The sequence below is a fragment of the Python bivittatus genome, unplaced genomic scaffold, assembly GCF_059951505.1.
Source record: "Python bivittatus isolate LINGU-HERP-01145 unplaced genomic scaffold, Pbiv_v1 ctg000080_np1212, whole genome shotgun sequence".
NCBI classification, from domain to species: domain Eukaryota; kingdom Metazoa; phylum Chordata; class Lepidosauria; order Squamata; family Pythonidae; genus Python; species Python bivittatus.
Window position 1 is genome coordinate 85,863,975 of NW_028277035.1, and position 18,724 is coordinate 85,882,698.

Here is an 18,724-nt window from a genome sequence, read left to right on the forward strand (position 1 = left end):
TTGTATTGTCGAAAGCTTTCACGGCCGGCATACGATGGCTCGTGTGGGTCTTCCGGGCTGTGTGGCCGTGTTCTGGAAGTTTTGTTTCCTAACGTTTCGCCAGCACCTGTGATCGGCATCTTCAGAGTGCAGGAACACAGACAGGAGCAGTTCTCTCTGTGCCCAGGGTGATGTGACCCCTTTGTGGGTATTTATAGAGATCTGGGGGGGGGGAAGGGGGAAATCAGCAAAAGACAAAAGGGATTCCCTCACCGCCGCAGGAGTATACCGCATACCATGCAGTTGCGGGCAAGTATACATCGGGACCACAAAACGCAGCATCCATACCAGGATAAAAGAACACGAAAGACACTGCAGACTACAGCAACCAGAAAAATCTGCGGTAGCTGAACATGCTCTCAAGCACACTGGACACAAAATCCTATTTGAAAACACAGAGATACTGGACAACACCAACAGCCACTATACCAGGCTATACCGGGAAGCCATTGAGATTCACAAACACCAGCACAGTTTCAATAAAAAAGAGGAGAGTCTAAAAATCAACAAAACCTGGCTACCAATCCTGAAAAATACAGCCTGCAAAAGGTCAACGAACTCAGCTCAACCACCAGGACATGTGAACAGTTCACACAATGAACTTGCTAATCACCCCCAGCAGCCACTCGTTAACAACTCAATAGAAGAAAAAACCCTGCCTAATCCCCAGGAAGATACACACATATTCAGACACCAAAACAAGCAGCCACTCAGTAACCCAACCCCCCCATACCCCCAATCCCCCCCCTTCCCCCCCCCAGATCTCTATAAATACCCACAACAGGGTCACATCACCCTGGGCACAGAGAGAACTGCTCCTGTCTGTGCTCCTGCTCTCTGAAGATGCCGGTCACAGGTGCTGGCGAAACGTTAGGAAACAAAACTTCCAGAACACGGCCACACAGCCCGGAAGACCCACACCAGCCATTTCTTAAAATTATTTGTGATTGCTCTCTGTTTATCATATAATATTTGTTATCAGTAGGTAAACCTTAAGTGACAACGTAATCTAATTCTAAATTAACAAAACAGAAATTATTCATCAGGCATCTACTTCAACATATTAATGAAAAAAATCAACTTCTGGATTACACTGCTTATCATCTTCATCCTCATCTAGAAGTGTAGTTTGTACTCTTATCCTGTGGACTGAGGTCATTTCGGTGAAAGTCTGCAAGAGAATATAAACAATGAACAACAAGGAAGACAATGGATGAGAATCAAATAGGCTTCTGAAGCTGGAAATCCAAAGGAGTGGGTTGTGTTAAAGGAAGAAGTCCTGTATCTCCAAGCCAGTCTTCAGGCAATAGTAGTAGCAACTTTCTTATGGCCTTAGACTAATATCCTTCATAATTTCTAATTAATAATAATAATAGTTTATTAAACTTGTATGCTCCCTGACTCTCAACAATTCTGGGTGGCTCACAACAAGCAAAGAACTTACAGTAAAATAAATAAAAAATAAAGATAAAAGATGGAAAGTGTGATGAAGTGAGGGGTCTCTCCCTCACTGAAGGCTCGAGTGAAGAGCCAGGTTTTCATGGCTAATAAAATAATAACATGCGACATTTGGGATCATCATGGGACAGCATCATGGGACAGCATCATGGGATAATTTATAGTGAAAGTGGTACCATGCCATTGTGATGCAAGCTCTGCCCATCCTGTATGAATGCTGTGCACACGCACCTACAAAAAGCCTAGAATTTGGTTGAAAATGGGGCACTGCATTTTGAAGAAAGCCTCCAATCCTGGAAAGACATGGGTTTTTAATAGAATTTTTTTCAGGTTCCCCTCTACGTTCCAGGGAGCTAAAAATATTTGCATGAATCTAAGTGGAATGTGAAATTTATCATTGGAATCCCCTTTTAATCATTACAAGCACCCAACAATACTGATTGTAGAAGAGAAGTGGGAAAATGTACCAAAATAGGGATTTATGGAGACCAGTAACATTTCCTCACTGCAAAAGATGCCGCCTCCATCCTTTTTTTCAGGCTTTTGTTCAAGGCAGATCAAAATAGTCTGAAGTGGCCTTAACTGAATGCCTTTTATTCTACCATCTAGAGCAGGGCCAGCTGAGCCGTGTGCCAATTAGGTGCACACTAGGTATGACATTTTTTTAAAAAAAGAACATGCCTTCTTTTTAAAAACTTAAACCAGCCTTCTGTGATCTGGCACCCTCAAGAACTCGAACTTTTGAGAAGGCACTAGGTTTGAAAAGGCTGAGTTCTTCAAGAACAGGGAAAAGAGCAATCAATTAACCTTTACAATTAGGGGCAAATCAATAATGAATAAGTAATGGAGAACCAGTATATAGCAGTTAGGACAGTGTTTCTCAACCTTGGCAACTTGAAGCTGTGTGGACTTCAACTCCCAGAATTCTGTGGTCCACACAGCTTCAAGTTGCCAAGGTTGAAAAACACCGAGTTAGGGTGTTGGACTATGGTGGAAGAGACCAGCTTTCAAATTTCTACTAACCGTGAAGCTTACTTGATGATTCTGGTTCAGTCACTACCTCTCAGGTTGTCAGCCTTGTAGGAGATTAAAAACCACATGGACTGCTTTGGGATGTTTGGGTGTGACAGATAAAGAGTAACTACAAAAAACCAGGAGACTGCAAGTTTGGTAGTCATTGGGTATTTCTATCAACAGGATTCTTCCACCTCTAAAATCTTTCACTGCATCTCTTTTCTCAGCGCAAGTTCATGGTCGATCCCCTGTTTGAAGCTTGTTGATGAAGAATGGGAGATGAGAAACAGCAGCCGCCCTGCCTTTCCAAGGCCTTCAAAGAATCTCAAAAAGGTGGTTCAGATATTATATCCCCTCTCTACAATCTTCCTCTTTACGGGAGATTTGAAGAGGGGAGATGAAAACAGCTGCACTGTGCTTTGGAGGCTCTCTGAAATTCAATTATCACTAGATGGCAGCAAAGAGATACGAAGTCCAGATATGGCAGCCCTTTAAAGTCCACACATCTGGAAGGTGCCAAGTTTAAGAAGGCAGGCCTCTGTACTTCCACATCCATCCAGCTCCAGACTTAAGAAAGATGGGAGGAGGCCGATGTTTATCACCTCATGGCTCCCAAACACAGCTTTCCCAAGCATGGTGTTTCTCCCAGTATGTAGGACTTTAATGTCCATCAGTTTAAGACAGCATAATTCCCTTTGTGGTAGAGGACGATGAGGGTGGTAGTCCAATTTTTTGTATAGCACCACCTTTGGAAAGGCTAGTCAAGCTGGATGGTCTCTCATATTGCAGATTTAACGTTTTAAAATGGGAACAGCCTTGTTAAGCAGGAGTTTCATCTATCCCCTCTGTGATATCGTCTGAGCTGGGTCATGTCTCCCAGTTTCTAAGGAAAGCAGGCAACGGTGATAGAAATTGTAACTTCCTAAGCTGGGTACAGCTAACATGGCTATTCTGTACTTCATGGAAAATATGGTTGCTAAGCAAAACCCAAACCAAGCTTTTCTGGCTTGACCAGCTTCTTTTGGAGAAGAGGTGCTCTGAGAGCTTTGTCGTGTATGTTCTACCATTGTAAGAGAGAGAGCATCTTGTATCTTTATCTTACATTATTCCTGTAGGATTTTGCTAAAGAGTCTGCTAGATTATACTGAAATGAGATGACCAGTATCTGCAATACACAATCATACTCCTCACCCTTTTATATTTTAGCAAACAGTATGTGTATGGGTGGGAGTGGTAGAATACAAGGATGTTAGAATTGCCCTTCTGGATCAGGCCAAGGCCCCTCTTAGGTTATCATTTTGTTTCTGTTGGAGTGAGCCATGTGGCTGGAGTGCTTGTAAGCAGGAAGTGGAAGGTACCAAGGGGCACCCTATTCATTTCACCCCCTTCCCTAGGCCTTAGATTGTTCTGAATCCTCTTTTTGGTGCAGTGTGTTGTTAAAAGACAGACTGCACCAAAAATGAGATAATTCAATAACCAGCATGTGGCTTAGTCTGTGTACAAACACCACTACAGAATGACTTTCAGCTTAGCTTTCTTCCAAGCTTGTCGTGCGTAGAAAATGAGGAAGAAGGGGGGAAAACACAACAAAGTGTCAATATTCCTCATGAAATCAGTTTTTGTTTCTTTCACAGGGGAACTAAGCTTCCCTTAGTTGACTAGCCTGTCCCTCAGAGCAAGCTTGGCTATGTTAATTCACAGTCTTCTTGAGACCTGGACTAAGAAGGTCCATCACTGCACCCAGCTGTAGGTCCACTGTTGATCTGGAAAAATCATTGCAAAGAGTAGCTGCTCTTAGTTCTGTTGTGAGAACTTAACCTGGCCAGAGCTCTTCATGGAAGAGAGGCCGTTAAAAGACTCTACCATGAGAGTATGTATGAAACTGACAGCAGGGTTCAGGCCTATCTTTTCTGGTCCATTCTGAGAAATTTTTGCTGACCCTTGAACCCAAAAGCGAGCTGTGCTGGCTTCCACTGGGCTTCCAGCTGCAATTCAAGATGCTGGTTGTACCCTAAAAAGCCCTGCATGACATGGAGCCAGTATACTTGCAGAATCATCTGTCTCCAGCTGCTTCTGCTCGCCCCACAAAACCAGCAGGGTTGGCATCTTCTGGGTCCCTTCCACTAGAAAATGTCATCTTGTGGGATGAAGGAGCTGTCTTCTCTGTTGCAGCGCCTGCTCTATGGAACAGCATCCCCCCAGAGATCTGGAGACCCCTGACCCTCCTGGTCTTTTGTAAGGCATTACAGACCTGGATGTTCGCCCCGACATTGGGACCAGGAGATTAAACCAGTCCTGTTGGTGGACTTGCTTGACTGGTCCTTAGGTATTAATACTGGATGGTTCAGGCCCGGACACATGTTATATATTATTAGTATTAACACTGATTTAAAGTTCTCTTGGTTGTGTTATGTTTTAATCCTCTGTGCCTCATCTGGAGTCACTGCTGTTAAGATGGGCAGCAATATAAATTGTTTAAATAAATAAATAAATAAATAACTACATTCTTCTGCATGCAAAGCTGGTCCTCTGCCATTGATTTGTGGCAGTCCTAGTTGGGCAGAGTCATCGATTCTCTTCACCCCATTCAGTAATTTTTATGTTACGCCCAGATAGTGTATATCAATAGATCCTGCTGTCATGCCTTTAACAAGGAAAAGAATGAAGCTGCCTGAATGGCTGGTTCAGATGAACGGTTATATAACTGATTCATTTCATCTGTTTGATTTAATTACTCAGAATTTAATTGCAGCATATCAGTCCCAGAAATTGACTGCAGTGATTTCCCCCAGGGCATTTCATCTTTTTAAACATCTCTGTCATAACTCTCTAAAATAAGATTGGCTGCTTATGCCCCTGTATTATTATCTGATTTTTAATCTAGTCAAGGAATAGGGAATTGTCTTCCAACGGGTGCCTGAGGGATTCTCCCTTTCTTGGTGTGCCTCTGCTGTCTTGGTGGAGCACAGAGGAGCTTGTGAGCCATTGTCTGAGATGACCATTGTGGGTTTCCATCCAGACCTGGAACTAGAGGTGATTGTTCAGACAGGAAGCCTATTGTCAGGCTAGAGGAGCTAATTCTGCTTTATTGTAAGGCTACCTTAACAGAATCTGCCAAGTCCGAAAGCGCAAATCTCACGCCCACCCTATTTACCGCCTGAATAGTTAGGGCGGGTCCTTCCTAAGTTTCTTTCTTTGACCACTACCCTGTTGCAGACTCCTTTCTCTTTTATCTGATCATTCCCTGGGCGGCATCTCTTCCCCCCTCTTCCGAGGCCACCCTCACATTCCATCACATCTGTTGTACCCTCTTGATGTCATATTTGGCAACCTGACAGCCCCACGCAATGGGGATCCAATAGTTGCAAAAATACCTTTAATGAAAAGGGGGCTAATAATGGATGCAAATAAATCAGTGTCTGCAAGAAATTCTAGACCTGGTTAGCTAGTGGTTTTGTGGCCCTCATTTCAGATTGGGAAAGGAAACCTTTTCCTTGCTGCTCCCCCCCCCCCCCCCCGCCGTGCAGAACGGTGGGCAGGCTGTGCTGGAAGCAGAACTTGGCAGCATGGTTGGGTTGCCATGGTGTCTCCAGGGATACTACGTGGCGAATATAATTAGTTGTGATAGCCTGGTATCCCAGTGTCGTTCATGTGTTACATTTGTTAGACGGGCCAGGTACCACGTGAGGCAGTTGCTAGGGTCTACCAGAGCACAGCTAGCTTGGGGCTGGGGGTTCTTAAAGTGATTGTGGGAAGGGTAGGATGTCATGCTGTACAGGGAACAAAGCGAGCCTTCCTCAACAGGTTGTCTTCTGGAAGGGCAGACTACTTGGCCCGTTATTCTCAACAGATTATACCAATCATGGAGGAAGCCCAGAGAATACTTTTTAGGGAGTATGGACAGCGTTAGTTATAAGGAATATGGTCCTGGGGGTCTTTCAGGAACTGTTCCTCCCATTGGTGAGAGATAATGTTGCCAACTGATTTTCCCAGATTTACTGCTGGAACTAAATCCATCTCAAATCACAGGTTAAGATACTGCTTCTGTATCTTAACCTGGCAGTCTTCAGATGTGTTGGGCTACATCTGCTGTCAGTTCTGACATTTAGCTAGGGCTGACAGGAATTGGAATCCTAAAGATCTGGAGGACATCATTTTTAGATATTGATTTATCAGATCATTTTGAAGGAATGATTGTTGATAATTGGGAATAGTATTTATGAACAATAAAGGTAGTCCTTGATTTATGACCATTTGTTTAATGACTGTTTGAAGTTATGATGGCGCTGAAAGTAGTGACTTACAACCTCGCACATAGAACCATCGCAGCGTCCCTAAGTTCACGTGATCCAAATTTGGGCGCTTGGCAAGCAGCATGTATTTACGACAGTCGCAGTGTTGTGAGGTCACATGATCACCATTTGCAACCTTCCCAGGAGGCTTCCAATAAGCAAAGTCAATGGGGGAAGCCAGATTCACTTAGCAACTGCGGTGATTCACTTAACAACCGCGGCAAAAATAGTTGTAAAATCAGGCACGACTCACTTAATGACTGCATCCCTTAGCAATGGAAGTTCCGGTCCCAATTGTGGATGTAAACTGAGGGCTACCTGTAGCTGATTTGGATTATAGATTCCTTTGGATGACCATGTTAGAATTCTGAAAGTATCTTATTTCTAGCTTCCCAATGTGTCCAAAGAGTTTTAGAAAATCTACTGCTATATCAAAGACTTTAATGTGAGATATGAGAAGTCCAGTAGATCCTCTGCAGATCACAAGATGATTGTTTGCCTAAGGAAGAGGCTAAGTTTATCCTTAAATATAGTATCTCATGTAAAAATGCTGTTCAAGAAGGAAAGAAAGGGGACACCATTCCTTTTACAATTATCTAGATTATGGAATTGGAGCAGTCAAATCATGCTCTATAGGAGAGGAAAAAGCTGGACATGTTCTGCATGTAATCTGTGGCCCTCTAGAGTTTAGTCAGCGTTGCTCATAATTACTGATAAGCTTGTTGGGTCTGATGGCAGTTGGAATCTAAATATATCTGCAGTTATCCAGGTATCCAACCTAAAGAGAGAAAAATGCGCTCACAGGATCTTCTCCAGCTTGTTATTTCCAGATGTGCTGGGCTACAGTTTTTATCATCTCAAGATAGAATAGCCGTCCTATTTTCTGAGTGATGAAAACTGTAGTCCGAGGTTGGGGCTAATGATGGGGTCTGAATTAGAAAAAGCAGACCAACGGACCAAGAAATTTTCCTACTGAGGGCTCTAAAATATGAATTGCTTTAATTAAAGCAGCCTAAAGTTGAGCAGGTGCTAGAGCTCTTATGCTGTCCCACAGCAATGTAGACTATAAGAAAGGCAAACCAGGCTTTGTTTTGATGGAAGATAAATAGGGGCTGATGGCCAAAGGATGATGATATTTTTTGACTCCCCCATTAAATTGCTGCAATGAGCTGTGCACCTTGTGCATTCAAAGGCCCACTTGGGCTTTTAATTATGCAAACATCCAAGCCAGTGAGTACAAGGGAGGTAATATTTAATTCCAGCAATTAATATTCTAATTCACACACAGGAGGGATCCCAAGTTTTTCTACTAGGCATCTATTAATAGAGGCTGCCCTTTGAATGCTAGAGAAACAGGCTCATTTTGATGATCTGTAGCCTAGCACCTATAATTCTACATGCAAAGATTTTCATCCCTCCCTCCATAATCTCAAAAAGATCCAGAATTTCATTTCCATCTGAATTCAGCACCACACCAATCATTTTGATCAATCACGTGTGGGTTTTCAACTCCATGGCCATCTGGCTAAGGTTTATGAGAGTTGGTCCAGCAGAACAGGAAGGCACTGGGATGAGGAAGCTAAATTTTGAGGCTTACAGTGGGAGAGTCAGAATAATGATGCCACGTTGTAGCATCTGCCTATAAATATGGTAAAAAGGGATTATGTAAACTTGCTGCAATGCCATGTTGTAGCATCTGCCTATATTTGTAAAGGAATGGCTTCTCTTGTCAGTTTCTCTGCTTTAAGTTTCTCCAGTAATTTCAGGGGAACCACAATGTGCATTAGGCCTAAAAGACTCTTGAGCCTTTCCTTCATGTATCATTAACTGTTTTTGGTTTAATTTTCATGATTTTATTTATTCATGTTTTAAAAATGTGTATCCTGCCCTTTGCAAAGAGCTACTTTAGAGCAGATAACATCCCCAAGAACTTCAGTAAGAATAAAAACAAAGAGAAAAACAAAAGGATGATCTCACTATATTTGCTGCAGTTATTAAATGGGTCTTACGTGCCAACATGTCAATCTATTTTCCCTAGGTGCCTGTCTCTTAGCAAGGCCGATGCTTCAGAAAGCTACTACCTCATGTCACCACTTAAAGTTCTTTGTCTGTTTGTGAGACAAGATAGTTCTCCCTCCAGATCTAAGAGCAAAGGCAAGCTGGCACAAGAAGAGCCAGCGCCGGTCTCGAAGTGTTTAGAATTTTGTGTAGATTAACCAGCCTTTGAACTTGATTTAGAAAGGGATGAGCAATGACATTTCTCCTGCACCTTTTTTATTGCTATGTCTTGCCTTGGTTAGTGTTAAAAACAATTCTAGGCAACAGTGCCTATTTTTAAAACCTTTTTATTATTTAGAATTCTACCTCATGGCTGAGTTAAATTGCTTTCCACCAGCCCTTGTGCTGGCAGAAAACGACATGATATAACATTTACTGGCAACCCTGTCCTGCCACAGGCAAAATGCTGGCCAGTGGTGTTGTCTTCACTTGCATTGTACAAGACATGTTAAGCAAGGTGATGGGGGGTTGGTTTTGTTTCCCTCCTGTCCAAGCAAACATTACCAGCTGTCAGGAAAACATCCACCAATTATTCTCCTTAACATGGGGTTGGGGCTAGGGAGGAGGCAAAATTGATTGACTGACTGACTGACTGACTGACTGACTGACTGACTGACTGACTGATTTAAAAGGCTTACATGGCTGTCAACTCTACGTGGCTCACAACAGTGGTACAAAACCAAAACACCATAAAACAATAAAAGCAAAAACCTGGCACCATGAGGTAGAATTACAACTTGCTTTTTTATTTCCATCACTTGTCCTTTTTACATGCGCCCATCTCTCCTTTTTCTAGATGGAATGGTTTATGCTTTAGGTGGGATGGGTGCAGACACATCTCCACAAGCTTTCCTGCGAATGTATGAGCCAACTAAGGATCATTGGCAGTCTTTACCATCCATGCCCACACCCTGCTATGGGGCCTCTACTTTCTTGCATGGGAACAAGATCTACGTGATGGGTAAGGAATAGGCCAACAATGCTGGTTGTTGATTAGCTGGATGACTTAACTCTGGTCACAGAAGGTTCCTAGTCACAGGGCTGGTGGAGATATGATGGTATCCACTCTCCACCTTCCAATTACATGTCAAGAAATGCCCAAGTATGGTTTTATAAGTACTTGATCCAAAGTTTGTTCTCCTGAGATAGAAATCCAGCACCCATAATAATACCTTTATTAAGACCAATCTAAGAGACATAAAGAAGAGTGCAGGCTTTCAAATTCTCCAGAATTCTTCAGAGCACAAAGCATTACAAGAAGTAGGAGAGGAGGAAAAAAAGCAAGGGAGACTTTCTTGGTTCTTCCCCATCCTCTGCTTTTTGTAACATCATGCCTGACGAAAGAGTTCTGGAGAACTCAAAAGCTTGTACATACTTTTGTGTCATTTTAGTTGCAATATTTTTTTTCTTCATGAACCAATATAGCTATCATTGTTTTTAATATCCTAAATTAATAGGTCATATTATCTTTCAGCAAGAAATCACTGGAATGCTTTACCTCTGCACTGTTGCTTGATCTTCTTGGGTCATTCATAGGCATTGGGGTTCTTTATGGAATAGAGAACTTTTCCATTACAGATGGCAGTTTTGATCATGTTTACATGTTTATTAGCTGTACAGTCAGGCACATCTTCTGGTCATATAAAACATTCTGAAGCTGAACTGAGTTTGGTGGCTTTTGTCTTGTTTTCACAAGATCTTAATTTGCTTGCGTCTGGGACTATTCCATCAAAGATGTTCATCTTTGGATAGGCCTGGTTTTGGAATTCAGAAGAAATTGTGATATGATTCTTTAGTTTGCTACACATTGCTATCCTTCAAAGCAGGTAGAATGAGTGACCTGCGTTCGTGATGTCTCTGTTTTCCACAGGAGGAAGACAAGGCAAGCTTCCTGTCACAGCCTTCGAAGCATTTGATCTGGAAGTGAGAAGCTGGACACGCTATCCCAGTGTGCCCAGTCGGCGTGCCTTTGCCAGCTGTGCCATGGCTGAGGGTTGCTTCTTCAGCTTGGGAGGACTGCAGCAGCCCGGCCCCCATAACTTCTATTCCCGGCCCCACTTTGTCAACACTGTGGAGATGTTTAACTTAGAGGAAGGTAAACTAGAGATATATGTGTGTAAGTCAAATGGAAGAATTGTGAATCTTAAGATTATTATTACCTCTCATTAATAGGCATGATAAAGGGATAATGACTGAGTAATCCATCATTTGGCTTATCCTGACTGTGCCGATAGTTTCACACACCCAGATTAGGACATGCAGTCCTCATCCTGTCAAATGCCGTCCTTGAATTCAGGCTTCTTGGTGACACTAAATGCCTTTTAAAAGTAGTTGTCTTCAAGTCAAGTTCAACTGTTGGCGACTTCATTGACACACCCATGAAATTTTATTGGCAAAACATGCAAGTGGTGTATCATTGCCTCTGTAGTGGTTACTCATTCAAGAATTGACCAGATCCAACCCAGCTTAGCTTCCAGGCTTAGAAAAAGGAGATCTAGGTGTTTCTACCTGTCAGAGCTAAATAGCTTTTATTGTCCTTCCCTTTCTTTAGATCAAGCTGAATTCTTTCCCTCTTCAATTTTTCAATTAGGGTCTTGGAGTCGGCTGAGCCGTGCCATCCGCATGAGAGACAAAAGAGCTGACTTTGTAGCTGGCCATCTTGGTGGACGTGTGGTAATAGCTGGTGGCCTTGGTAAGTGTTGCAGATCTAGGAATCCAGGTTCAACGTGTGAGATAGTTTCCGTTACTATTCTGAACTGGGAAATATTTTAGACTGAGAGTCTGAGTGCTGAGGTCTCTGGGCTGGATTGTAATTCCTTAAAATAAATAAACCCTACCTATCTCGTTCAGGTCCGTCACTCACTTCTTATTTGTCTATGACAGTCTTACCTAATTTTGAAAACCCTTATTTTTTAAACAAGCACTTTGATATTTGGCTGTTTTTCTCTCTAGTTTTCTATTCCAGCCACACCTGTCTCTTAATTTTTATATGCTATTATGCTGAGTGCCTTAATAACAGTTTAGGCATAGCAAATGGTGACTCTGCAGCAAGTAAAAAAAATGAAAGTGCCATTTTAGTGGCGGAAAACATACTTTACCCTTTTAAGCTCTCTCTGTTTCAGGATTTGACATGTCTGTTTCAAGGGTCTTAGGGAATTTGCAGGAAAGGGTTTGAAGACCTGGAGCTAGTCTAGGTAAAAAGAATAGATTAGATGGAACAGTTGGTGACATTCACAGTTGGTGATTCTGTATTTTTCACATCTGCTTTATTTTGGAAGAGCTGATTTTACTATTTCATCAGACCAGCGCTCTATCTTCCCAAAGAAGTTACATCATTGAGCTGTGAAAAATGAGCATCTGCTTCTAAAACCCTGCCGTACACTATGTGTTATATATTTTGTATAATTACCTCCCCAACCAGTGATGATAATATCAATAGCAAAAGTATAATAACAATAGTTGCTACCTTACCTTTGCAGGAATCCAGTCTGATTCATACATGTGGGAAAGGATTCATCTTTTTCCAGAGCCTCCTTTAACTCTCTTAAAATTCCCAATTATTGTGCATTTGAATAAGACTGACTCCAGCTAGGCAGAAGAATAAAATCAGCTAGTTTCCAACTGAGCATATTTATCAAGGAATTATGCAGAAAGAATTTGAGAAAGTTACTTCTAAAAATAAAGACCCGACTGAAATTTAATAGGAACTGAATCTTTAAGACTTGAGATTTCTTGGGATAGCAGTAGCCCGCATTTGTTGTACATGCTGTACTTTTAATTGGGCTTCTATGGGCTTAAGTCAGAGAAGTCCAATTAAAAGTATCTTTAAAACTACCTTATCAAAGGAGCTTGCAGGGAGAAGACCCTTGGAACTACACAGTGTAGCAAATCCATAATCTTGACTCTTAGCTTATTCCTTGGAGAAATGAAGATTTCATTAAGCAAATGTATTTCAGTGAGAATGTTAGATAATGCCCTAAGAGCAAAATTCAGACTAACTGATCAATACTGGAATGATGTAGGGCAATGTGTCCCATGTTGCCTATCTGGAGCAACTTGAGCCTGAATAAGAGGGAAAATATTTCCAGAAGGGAAGACTAGAAGACACACTTGGGCTGCCTGAACTGCAGGCTGACCTTGACATACAAGTGGTGGCATGAGGACACATATTCTGGAAATGGGTAGAGGGTCTTCCTTGCATCGTGTATCGTCCAGTTGATTCCTGTACATAGCTAACATAAAGTTGAGGTTGAGTCATAGGGGCAAGTCATACTTGGATGTGTAGTGGTGCAGATTTTGTTTCCGATATGTCTGGACTTTTTTGTTCGGAGACATGTTCTACAAGAGAGGAAAAATGCTGGGTTTGTCACACAAGGTAATAACCAAGAGCTGCTTCTATTGTTGGCCCTGCCGCCTGATAATCAGAAGAGATTAATATACCTGTGAACACAGAGGCTAATGCAGTCTCTCCTCACACAGTTTCTTTGATGTTCAGAGCGTTTGCAAGTGCTCTTCTCCAGTAATCATGAGAATTGTATGAGAATTGTATAAACAGTTGTCTTGAAAAGGCTTGGCTGTATTTTTATGTGGATTCAAAGCATGAAAAAAGGAATTGTTTTCAGCTCTATTGGTGAACACCATGCTAGAATCAGTTAGGTGAAAACTAGGTCACTCGGCAAATATGGCACAAAATCTCTGGATACAAACTCATTTGGAAGGACAAGAAATGATGTTGTTACTCAATTTGGATGTGGGGCCAGGCCTTAGAATAGCAGGAACAGATGCTTTATCCTTCTCCCACCCACCACTTCCTTTCTGCAATCCGTTCTTCCTGACAGCTTTTTTCCTTGGGGGAAACTATAAAGAAATTTAATGGGGTGGGCAAACAGCTAGCAAGGGGCAGAGGCAGTAGATGGTTTCAGGGAAGAACAAGCAGATTGGGAGTAAATCCATTATTTTTCCTCTGCTAATGCCGACTGTCACAATGACGTGATGCAGCAAAGACATAGCCACGCCATCTTAGTCCTATTCTTCATATGGATTTAGCATCCATTAACCTTATTGCATTCAGAGAGTCTTGTTTCTCCTGGTGTTCTGTGAGCAGCATTTTTCTGAATTACTTAAGCAGTGAGGGAAAGCAGAGTTGGAATATGTGCCTTGCTGAATGTTGCCTGGTAAGGGCTCCTGTTAGTGGTGGAAAACATGGTGTGCAGGCAAAAAGTCCCAGATTAGGTCCTGGCCCATCCAGTGAACTGAGCTCGAGCACCTTGGCTACAAAAGAGTGCTAGTCTAAGGGAGCTGTCAGAATAGCAGGCAATAGCAATGGTAGGACTGGCTCATGGTGTAAGTTGTGGGAGTTCACCAGAACCATTCATGAGGAACATGAGGCATGGATTTATAGACTATTTCAGGACTAAAATAAATGAATAAATGAAAATAAACAAAGTTTGAGTGTTTTACTATACTTTAGCCACCTTTCAGGTAATAAATGGAATTAGTGAGATAAAAAACATCTTCTGCCTCACAAACCTTGTGAGCAGGCCTTATAGGAAGAGGAATCTAATGTTGGGAATATTTTCAGGAGTATGCTCCATGGGCTTATATCTCTTGCAAAAGGGTAAGGCTGATTGGATTAAAAATGATTTTCCTTAACCTCTTAAAGCAGTGTTGTCCAAACTTGGCCACTTTAAGATGAGTGGACTTCAACTCAATGGCTGGCTGGGGAATTCTGGGAGTTGAAGTGGCCACTCATCTTAAAGTGGCCAAGTTTGGACAATACTGTCTTAAAGCTTTGTCTGCTTTATTTGGGGGTGGGGGAGGGGCAGTCCTTTTTTCAGTCTGAAGGCCACACTTGACCCATGAAGGTATGCTGAGGTCCATATTTCAAAACAGCAGGTGAGACCAGGACAATCACTAAAATTAGTTTAATTTAACTTACCTTAATATTAAGTTACATTTAAATTAATTTGAGTTAATGTGAGTACTCTCTCTGTTATTCCGCTTTCCCTTTCTCTCCAACAGAAGAGTGCAACTGAGTTACATCTGCACTAGTACCATAGGTTCTGTTGTAGAGTTTGACAATGGTGCTTCATCAGGCTGTTGTGTGATAGATGGCCCTGGGTCTTCTTTTGGCCCTGAATCTGTAGCTCATTCCCTGCTACAATCCCATGTTGCAATCCTCCCCCCGCCCCCGCCGCCTTTCTTATATAGATTGAAGGAAGTCTAGATAAGTTTTGTCTGACATTTCCACAGTGAAAGTGTCTACTGTAGAATGGGGAGACTTAGCATCATAGCAGAATTGCTTCGGGTGACCTATGCCCCCATTGAAATAACACCAAACTTTATACTTTTGTCCAGCTTTCTTGGTCTTAAAAAAATCTATATTAGATGGCTTAATATGTAAATAGAAAATATAAACACTCTCTATATAATTTATTTGTAAGTCGCCCAGAGTCACCCTCTGGGGGAGATGCGTGGCATATAAATTTATAAATAAATAAATAAATAAATAAATAAATAAATAATATACAAAATAAATAAATCCAGAAAGATCTGCTTTCAAATGTAAGTCAGAGATTCTTAGAAAATATGCAGTCTGAATCCTCTGGCACTGTCTTGCTGGCTTTCATGCAGAATGGCAGCAGGCAGGGCCAGTGGTGTTGGCAATGTGATCTCCTGTGAGAAAGTGTGCCAAGATCTGTCTGCCCTGTTTCTGCCTTTAATTTTGGCTCCAGGTTTCTAGCTTTCAGAAGTCTCTCGCTTTCTGAAGCATCACACATCCTGTTTCAGCAGCAAGACATGCCAGGCAGTAGATCCTGGGGGGTGTTTGGCTTGGTCGAGTTCAATTGTACAGTTCTCTTGTAACTAACAGAGTGCGCAATCCCAATGCCTTTAGTATGTGGCCTCGCAGTTGGAGACAGATGCCAACAGAATACCAGTCGTGTAAGGCAACTGCTGTTCAACTCACGCATCTTTATCTCTCCTTCTTCCAGGGAACCAGTCAAGTCCTCTGGGATCTGTGGAAGGTTTTAATCTGGCCAAGAAGAAATGGGAGCCTTTGCCCTCTATGCCTACTGGCCGCTGCTCTTGTTCTAGGTTGGAGACTCCCAACCTGCTGTTTGTGATTGGAGGGGTGGCTCAAGGCCCCAGCAGTGCGGTGGAGGCCCTGTGCCTACAGGAAGAGGTCTGATCAAATTTTATTATGAAAGGTTTTCTGCCAGCGTACACCAAGAGGACTCAAGTGCCTGTTGATGACAGAATTGGCATACGAGGGAGCAGTGAGAAGAGCTTTATTGCCAACATGGAGGCCTGCCACAGTGACTTTTCCTTTTGCTGTTCTGCAAATAACTCATTTCATCTCTGCAAAGCATAAAGTAGCTCAGAGATAGAGCAGTCTGTTCTGTAGGCAAGGCAAGGGTCAAGCATTTGAGCAGCTCCGACTGCTGGGGCAAAGTGGGTTTGATGGAGCTGATTCTTTTGATGTGCAGCTATGATTTATTCAGTCCGCATAGTTTTCCAAAGGAACAGGGTTGGGAATGTGGGCTGTCTTAGGTGAACTCTGACTGAAGTGGCCATGTGATTGCTTTCTCATAAGCAAACTCTCAATTCAACTCTCTTCCCTTTGGTTATTTATTTGTATTCCAGGGCAATAGAATATAAAGCCAATACACCACAACAATACTATAATTTTCGCTTTGTTGAAGCTCTCTAGGTTAAAAATCTCTTCCTTCCCTTCCCTTTCTTTGGCTCAGCTACTCTGCAAATTGTCATGTACATCAATGTTGCTGCATTAGTAACACTCATATTTAGCATTCCACTGTTAATCTTGCAAGCAAAAGGTTTGAGAGATGACCTGATAATCACCAGTTGAGTTTGGGAGATCAATTTGCAATTAAGCAATCACGTAGCTTGCGATACAGCTTCACCCACATTCTAGCCATGCCTATTTTGCTGCATAGATTGTTTCTTATTTATGAAAAGCAGCAGAGTTTCTTCAGCTGGTTCTGGGGAAGATTAAAAGGAAGTGCTATCCACATGGAGCAGGTACTCCAGTATTTTTGCTTCAAGTTGTGATTGCTGTCCTTGTGCTGATATCTCTCTTGCTGCATAGCTGAGTTGACTCTAGGACTCTGGGTGTAACCATTACACCCTGTGTGGTATATTCCTAACTCTCTCTGTGTCTCATGTAGCACATAAGGTGCCCTCTAGTTCAGTGCCTAGGAGGTGGTGTAGCACCTCATGCCAATAAAATCAGTGGATTTTTTCCCCCTGGCATTCTGTCTTATTCAATGTTGGGTTGTATCCTCATTCACTGTTGGGTTAGACATTACCTCTGCAGTATCTTTATAGTGTTACATGCTCTCTGTTTTATCAATATTAAATCCTCAACTGCATTCTCTAGACCAAAGGGGGGCAATTTATGACCTCTAGTTGGTGGATGGCAGCTCCCATGATATTTCATAAGCGTTCAGGTTAGCCTGCAACTCAGCTTCGTGCTCATCTTTATCAAAGAACCAGCCTGTCCTCATCAAAAGATGAAGCAATTAGCCAAACGTCCTATTTATGTGTCCAGGTGAACATAGGTGATTGTAGAGTCGGAAGAAGTACACAGTGTTCCAATCTTCTTGAGTCAGCAGAAAACTATTGTTGTGGAATTTACTATCCCTGTTGCCAATACTAATCTTGCCTCTATTGCCTTGGTTTCAAGTTACTGTATTCCCTTGACTTCAATCCAAGATCATTTTGAGGCTGCCCTTAGAAGGTGTGAGAATAAGGACAGCCTAAGCCTTTTTCACACACAGGCTGGGGGTGAGATAAAGGCAATATCACGGGCACACAGTAGAAAAGAGATGTCATTGAGATATGTTTGTGTTGTATCTAGGGGACAAAAGCCCTTAAAATCCCCTTTCAGATCTTCATGCTGAAAATGCAAAGATGCACAGCAATGTGTAACAGCTTCCAAGAACTGCACTTTAGGACACCTATGACTGAGATTGCAAATGTGGCCATCAGGAAGCATTAGAAAGCAGCTACCCCGCCCCACCTCAGCCTTGAAGCCAATCTTGAAGTCGATGTCTACATATTTTGGGTTTCACTTCTTTAAAGATACTCGGATTTGGACCCAAAACCAAATTCAAAATATGGCACAATTTTGGCTATACACAATTCATACACAGCACCGTATGAACTTATTATCGGCAATCACTAGACCTATGTCATATAATTATCTGTTAATAATATCCCATGCATGTGGATCTTGGGATTGGGTATATTTCTATCATATCACAAGCATGAATTACAAGATTTTGCTTCATAATACCTGCTTAATTTCTAATTTCAAGCTATAATGTTAGGAGAGAAAAATCCAAATACCTCAAAATAATGGTGGCCTATAGTCCATTTGCGCATACCAAAGTTTATGGACATACAACATTTTCCAATGAAGCTCTTGCTGAATTAAAATCCAGTCTAACAATTGTAATTCTTATCCATCTATTCAGTTCTCATATGAAAAGATAAAAGCATTTTTGAAGTCGCTAATGACGAACCTAGAAGAGCTGTAGCTTTGTTTTTCACAAACTTTGATGCTCATTCTTCATGCCTGCTGTTTTACCTAAATACTTTCCTTAGCCAGTTCCCCTCCACTAACAACCTTATTTCAACTACTTAATTTGAAATACAAGCTAGTGATGTTATCTGCTACAAATAAACTTGAACAAGCTGAACACATCTCTTTAGTTAATGGAAAGATTTTCCTGAAAAACATGCACACTTCCTTTGATAATTTTGTTAGAAAGAGACATAAAACCTACACAATCCTTTCTGTTGCCATCCATAGCAGATATTCTGCCTTGGCAGAACCC

General features: G+C 41.9%; 1 protein-coding gene across 5 annotated transcripts in view; it reads left to right on the forward strand.

Moving 5' to 3' along the window:
• KLHDC8B (kelch domain containing 8B) overlaps window positions 1-18,543 on the forward strand; it is a 40,625-nt gene extending 22,082 nt beyond the window's left edge. For 4 of the 5 annotated variants that reach the window (XM_088134493.1, XM_088134494.1, XM_088134495.1 and 1 more), the window contains exons 3-6: window positions 9,658-9,822; window positions 10,732-10,956; window positions 11,452-11,553; window positions 15,854-18,540. In XM_088134493.1, coding sequence (XP_087990619.1) covers window positions 9,658-9,822; window positions 10,732-10,956; window positions 11,452-11,553; window positions 15,854-16,050 — 689 coding nt within the window. In that variant the 3' untranslated portion in view covers window positions 16,051-18,540. Of the gene's footprint in view, window positions 1-9,657; window positions 9,823-10,731; window positions 10,957-11,451; window positions 11,554-15,853 lie in introns of all 5 variants that reach the window. The other variant, XM_088134496.1, reaches the window with a different exon arrangement.
• Window positions 18,544-18,724: the final 181 nt, after the last annotated feature.